At 43.0% G+C, this 7,067-nt stretch overlaps 1 protein-coding gene across 1 annotated transcript; it reads left to right on the top strand.

Annotated features, from left to right (window-relative positions):
• Window positions 1-447: 447 nt before the first annotated feature.
• Window positions 448-3,852, top strand: LOC147607386 (cytochrome P450 CYP72A616-like). The gene is made up of 5 exons (XM_086790327.1): window positions 448-1,463; window positions 1,569-1,792; window positions 2,237-2,475; window positions 2,656-3,046; window positions 3,223-3,852. Exons 1-5 carry the CDS (start codon window positions 1,163-1,165, stop codon window positions 3,646-3,648), a joined length of 1,581 nt encoding a protein of 526 aa, XP_086646453.1. The 5' UTR covers window positions 448-1,162; the 3' UTR covers window positions 3,649-3,852.
• The last annotated feature ends 3,215 nt before the right edge of the window (window positions 3,853-7,067 follow it).

The raw sequence follows: 7,067 nt of genomic DNA, 5'->3' as shown, positions 1-7,067 counted from the left end.
TGTGTGTAACTCGATGTGCCTAGCTTCTTAAAAGAAAAGGAAGAGTGATTTTACACACATATTTTTTGCATGTACCTAAATGCAAAATGCTTCTTGCCAGTCGGAGACTGGTCGCGACACTAGTAGCTTGAAAAACTCAAAAAATATATTTAATAGAAATGCAAAACAATATTTTGGTGCACTATTCTATTTTTTAATTTAAGTAGGCCTCAGCAGTGACGTGAAGCCTTGGATTGATTCCTTTGGAGTTCTAGAAGTCTGCACGGTTTTTCCTCGGAAGGTTCGAACTCGAACTCTCCAAATCTATCGGTTACAACTTCCACGGCAAGCAAAAATTTGAAGCGTTTTTTTTTCCGAAATTGAGAGCCGTGTAATAATCAGTGGGCGGCAGACATCAGCGTGCACATCACGGGTGCAACGCACTTTTAAGGACTACCAATCCTTGTTTTTGTGCAGAGCAGTGCTTGTTGGTGTCTCACTGATCGAGATAGTGATTGTTTCATTAAGCAGAGAGAGAGAGAGAGAGAGAGAGAACCCAATGACCCACTACAAACCCTTCACCGGTTTTGAGAGGGGAGAAAGAACAACCCACATTCTCTTTGCTTGTTGACAGTAGAGAGAAAACGACCCACTTCCTAGTTTCTGAGAGAGAAGAGAGAGAGACCAACGAGAGAGAGAGAGAGAGAAGAGAGAGAGACGCTTCCTGGTTTTTGAGAGGAGAGAAAATCACCCACTTCCTGGTTCTGCACTACCAGTGAAGAGAGAGAACTACCCACTTCCTGGTTCTGCACCGAGGAGAGAGAGAGAGAGACAGACCCGCTTCCTGGTTCTGCAGTGAAGAGAGAGAACTACCCACTTCCTGGTTCTGCACTGAGGAGAGAGATAGAGAGAGACCCGCTTCCTGGTTTTTGGGAGGAGAGAAAACCACCCACTTCCTGGTTCTGCAGTCAAGAGAGAGAACTACCCACTTCCTGGTTCCGCTTTCCTGGTTCCGCAGTGAGGAGAGAAAACAACATATCGTTTTGTTTCTGGAGTGAGGAGAGAGAACCGACCTTCTACCTGGTCTTTGAGGAAGGAGAGAGATCAACCCAGTGTACCTTGCTTGAGAGAGGAGAGAGAACAACTCACTACCTTGTGTTTGAAAGAACACCTTGCTCCAAATATGGAGCTCGCCACTGTTTTATGGTCCAAAGATGTGCTGGTTTCTGTCCTGGTCTTGCTGGCCACACCCTTGGCCTACAACCTCTGGAAGGCCTTCCTCTCTATGTGGTGGAGACCACGCCGGATCAAAAAGGTGTTTGAAGCCCAGGGCATCCCATGCCTGGCCAATCATTTCCACCATGGCAACCTACTTGAGTTTGTTGCAATCAGCAAGGAGGCCCGCAGCCTCCCCATGCCAGAGGTCTCCCATGATATTACACCCCGAATTCTCCCCCATCACTACCAATGGTCCAAGAAATATGGTAAGCGTTCTATCATGCTGTTTTTCCACGTTTTGTTTAGTCTTGCTGTGCCCTTGAAGCTGGCTTCTTGTTATGGATAGCTCATTGCTATATTGATACCTGCAGGTGACCAATTTGTATACTGGATTGGATCTCAAGCCCGCTTCCATCTCACCCACCCAGAGGAGGCCAAAGAAATCTTGTCCACCAAGTTTGGCCATTATGGAAAGCCTGATCGAAGGCCTGATTCACAAGACTTGATTGGTAATGGGCTGGTGGCCCTGGAGGGTGAAAAATGGGCTCAGCATCGGCGCATGATGAACCCAGCCTTCTTCCTTGAGAAGCTGAAGGTGGGTTTCTCTTTCAAGATACTCAATTTCATGTACCCATGCCAATCATGCCTACAAACATTAGGGGGGAGAGAGAGAGAGAGAGAGAGAGAGAGAGAGAGAGAGAGAGAGAGAGCACGTGTGTGTGTGTGTACGCGCTTGTGTGTGCACGCATGGAAGGAGGGGGATTAGAGGCGTGTGCGTGTGCGTGTGCGTGTGCGTGTGCGTGTGCGTGTGCGTGCGCGTGCGCGTGCGCGTGCGCGTGCGCGTGCGCGTGCATCATGCACATGCATTCATGGAGGGGGATAGATATCTTGCTGTGCATTTACGTCTCTGCTCATGTGCCCAGAGGGGGGTAGAGTTATAGACAAAAATAGTTGTACTCAATTCAAGCATGTGTGATCATCACACCAATCCTCTATTCTCGGACATTGAAGCTTTCTGTTTTGACTCTCAACTGTGCAGGCCATGACTCCTACAATGGCGTCATGTACGGTTGCAATGATAGAGAATTGGGACGCTCCAATTGAGAAAGGGCAGGATATAGATGTTCATAAAGAGTTCAGAGATTTGACTGCTGATATCATTGCTCACACAGCATTTGGAAGTAGCTTCGCTGAAGGCAAGCTAGTTTTTGAAATGCAGCACAAGCAGCAAATCCTCATGAATGAAGTTCTCCGCTCTGTTTACGTTCCAGGATCAAGGTCAGAAAATGTTTACTGATCAAATGTTAGTTTATGTATGTTTGCTATCTCTAAACATAAAGGTGTCCCCACTTTTGTGTGTGTGTGCACGTGCACGTGCTTTCTTAACAAAAGGTACCCCCACCCTGTATGTATGTATGTATGGATTTGCTTAGCTGGAACTGGCGTTGTGTGAGGCAGGTTTATGCCTACTGCATTCAATCGGTATCGTTGGAAGATCAACAATAACATCGTCAGGGTCCTTCGCCAACTGATCAACAGTCGCTTGGAATCAATCGAGGTTGGTCGTGGAGACTCATATGGCAATGATTTGCTTGGCCTGATGATGGCTGCAAACAAGGGCGAGCTTCAGGGGAATCAGAAGAACCTGAGCATGGGGATTGATGATATCATTGGCGAATGCAAGACTTTCTTCTTTGCAGGGCATGAAACAACATCAACACTGCTCACATGGACATTTCTACTGCTTGCCACTAGCCCGGAATGGCAGGAGCGCACGAGGGAGGAGGTGCAGGCTGTTTGTGGGAAGACAGATATGCCAATAGCAGAGTCAGTAAACCATCTGAAAATTGTAAGTACAGAGGCTCACATGCGAAGACACATGCATACATGTATGCATATGCACATACATAATAGATTACTCAGATTTGGCTACAGATGGTGACAAGCAAACACACATGCATACATGCATATGTACATACATAATAGATTGCACAAATTTGGCTTAGAAATTTCATTTCTTTGCAGGTGGGCATGGTGTTGAATGAAGCACTCCGACTATATCCGCCAGCAGTGCACATGTTCCGGAAAGCTGTTACTGATATGCAGCTTGGCAAGATAGTGATTCCTGCAGGGACAGAGCTAGTGGTGCCAATCATTGCTTGGCACCATGACCAAAAGTATTGGGGTCCTGATGCCAACGAGTTTCGGCCTGAGAGGTTTAGTGGAGGTGTTGCCAAGGCATGCACAGTGGCTGGTGCTTTTATGCCATTTTCAATGGGGCCACGCTTTTGCATAGGGCAGACGTTTGCCATCCTTGAGGCGAAAGTTGTGCTATCTACCATCTTGCAGCGCTACCGCTTTCGCCTGTCTCCCACTTATCGTCATGCACCCACCACTGTCCTGACCTTGCAGCCCCAATTTGGCATGCCCATCTTGTTTGAAAAGCTTTAATCTTCATCAAGTTTTATGCAGAGACTCCTACTTAAGGTAGTGATGTGTTATGTTCCAGAAGCCATCTATGTGATTGTACTGATTATGTCCCCACTTGGATCTCTGGTTAGTTCCAACTAGAACTCTTAAAAATAAGGGAAAATTCCTGTACAGATTTGTTTTTGAAGATCTCAACAAATATAACATGTAGTGCATTATGTCTGAGTTTATGTTACCTGTGTGAACTACGAGGATGCATTCATAGGATTTGACACATGATTCAGAAGACTGAATCATGTGTGCATGGGGCATATGCATTTGTCCAGAAGAACTGTCCAGGCTGCAATAAGGCATTAAGTTTTAAAAGGAAAACATACCAAATGAAGGGCTGTCAAGTAAGCAGAGTTGCTCTTTGATTGGTCTATATGAACCGAATGGTTTCACCAGCTCCTCAATGCATCCATGGGTAGGAACGGTCTTCACAATCAAGTACCTGGCAACCAATGTCAAAACACTTGGTAAAAGCTTTCTAGCAACCATTAGAACAAGCACACGACCAGTCAGATGGAAAACTTTGAAAATCCATCACATTCTGATGATATGCCCATGTCATTCCAGAAACTAAAAAGCTACTAGTAAATTTAATTCCTCAGAAAACCTTTCTTTTCACTCTGTGATATCTATCCTTGAGATGCATTAAAGCTCTTTATAGCTTAGTCTAAAAGATTTTGAGGTTGCTCCTTGCACCTTGGACGATGATGACCTCACATTCCACACCTAACCTCCTACATTTGCACGCCAGAAAACTCACCACCGTCAAGGTTGTGGCTATCGAGCTCAACGTGCATGGTTGTGGTGTTTGTGCAATACATGAAACTTTAGGAATTTGTAGATGTGTACAACCATTACCATTCAATTGGAACTATATGTGTGGCCTTGTTCTAACGACCACTAAGGCAAAAATTTGTTGCCCCAATCTTTGATTGTGTGACAATGATTAAAGACCACACACAGTAATGCCACAACTAAAACTAATAGACTTTAATGTGTTAGTTGCACCTTTCACACTTAATGAACAATGTGGCTATCGAGCTCAATGTGCATGGTTGCAGTGTTTGTTAGAATCTTAAGAATTTATAGATGTGTACAACCGTTACCATTCAATTGGAACTGTCTAACTGACCTTGTTCTAATGATCACTGAAGCAAAAAATTGGAGAATTATTATAAGCTACAATTTTCATGTATTAATTGCTGCATTGGTGATCGTTTGCTGCATTGTCTGGCAAAGAGTTGATGGACCATCAACCTCTTCTCCACCCAACAAATAATGGACCACCACGGTTGAACTTTCCATTTAGAGAATGTCACTTGTCCCCTAGGTTTTAGCCTGTTGGTTTGAGCTTGGATATCTTAGGCCTTGAGCTTGGGCATATTGGGTTCAAATCTTAGGGGACACCACGCCTTTTTGTTTGTTTGTTTTTTTCTAAGGAAAAAAACACACACTGACCCTTTTGTGAAGAGGGAAGGGGGGGAGGGGGTCCAACCCACATCTTTAAAGGAGAAAGGCATCACCTTCACCACCCAGCTATTGTCCACCACACCTTTCTCTAGGCAAGGGTATAGATGGTCATGTGGAATGCTCAAAGAATCTGAACATTACATAAACACCCTCCATGCAAATGGAGCATGGATGTAGCTAACAATTCCTCTTGTATCTGTTATGTGTCTTACCACAAGAACAATTCATACTATTGTTTGAAACTATCCATGTGGCTCTCTAATGCGGATTTATAATGATGAAGTGATATAAAATAGTAATCCAAGTCAATGTACTTTATATATAATAAAAGGCTCTTAAAAATAAATGCATGGCCTTCTAGGTAGCATTGGGAATCAATTGTTGTCCATACAATCTCTTCATTGTACCTTGTTCAACTCAATTGCCAACCCCTTGGTCAAAGGGCTTAGTCCAATTGTTTAAGCCCTTTGACCAAGTGTACCAACCCTTTGACCAAAATTTCAAGCCCTTTGTTCAACTCGTTTACCTTTTTCAAATGTCCAAACAGCCCATATAGGGTCGTGATTCGTTTAAGCTTCTAGCTTCAAGATTTTGAGCATGTGGTGGCAATGCACCAATGAAATAAAGGTGCCTGGAGTATGACTGTTGTGCTCAATGACTTGGGTATCCTTATTGCCCATGTTGCATCATTTTCCTCCACCTCCTCAGAAACTAATGTCCTTATTGTTGCAATAGGAATTCCTACAACTTTATTTCTTGCCTTCATTGTTAAAGTGAATGTATTGAGGCCTATGGGTATCCATATCATCAATTTTATCCACCAATGTCGCCACTTCTCTTCCTTACAATTTGTAGGTTCCCTTGACTTGAAATACCGATAGAGGAAAGCTCCATCCTAGTTGTTGACATATTGCTCTAATTGATAATGCTCTTATACTTACCTTGCTCTGAATTTGATTGATGCAAATTCTCTTCTCTTAAGCCAATATATTGATCTGATTGATAATGCTCTTATACTTACCTTGCTTTGAATTTGATTGATTGAAATGCTCTTCTCTTAAGCCATCAATAGGTTTCTTTGACTTGAAATACTAGTAGGAGGCAACCCCCATCTCAAGTGAAATAATGCTCTTATACTTACCTTGCTTTGAATTTGATTGATGCAAATGCTCTTATACTTACCTTGCTTTGAATTTGATTGATGCAAATGCTCCTCTTAAGCCATCAGTAAGTTTCCTTGACTTGAAATACCAGTAGGAGGCAACCCCCATCTTAGTTATGCTGACATATTGATTTGATTTGATTGATAGTGCTCTTGTGCTTACCTTTCTTTGCATTTGATGTAGATACTTGATGCAAATGCTCTTCTCTTAGGCTCCTCCAAACTGGGGCCACCTACATTGAATAGAAAACACCCTTATTCAAGATGCAAATGCACTTCTCTTAAGCTCCTCCAAACTTGGGCCACCTCCAAAATGACCCTAGTATCAATGATTGCAATAGCAATGTAGACATGTCTACATTTCTATTGATATCATTTTAGAGGTGGCCCCAGTTTGAGGCATGCATGGGTGACATGTCTCAAATACTTCAATGATTGCAATAACAATGTAGAAATGTCGTCCATGCATGCCTCAAATAGCCCAAATTCTTTCTTTTGACATTACCATAAAGCAATCTAATAATTAATCACAATTTTCCAAGTTTAATGCACAAAAGAATGCCTAGTAGAAATTTCTCACCAGTCTAATGAATTTTCCCCAATGAGACATTTTTTTAAAAACAAGGTTTCCATTTTGATAATGAATGTGTTGGCCTTGTACCTCCTTTATCTACTTCTTTGACTTCACTTGGGCAATTGCATTGGGCAACACTTTTTACAATTTTAATCTATTTCTTTGCTTGGGCAATTGCGCTGG

This window comes from Cibotium barometz, chromosome 55 (genome assembly GCF_041138505.1).
Source record: "Cibotium barometz isolate CiBa-2024 chromosome 55, ASM4113850v1, whole genome shotgun sequence".
NCBI classification, from domain to species: Eukaryota; Viridiplantae; Streptophyta; class Polypodiopsida; order Cyatheales; family Cibotiaceae; genus Cibotium; species Cibotium barometz.
Note: the sequence above shows the minus strand (reverse complement) of the source record. Positions and strands in the feature narration are given on the sequence as shown.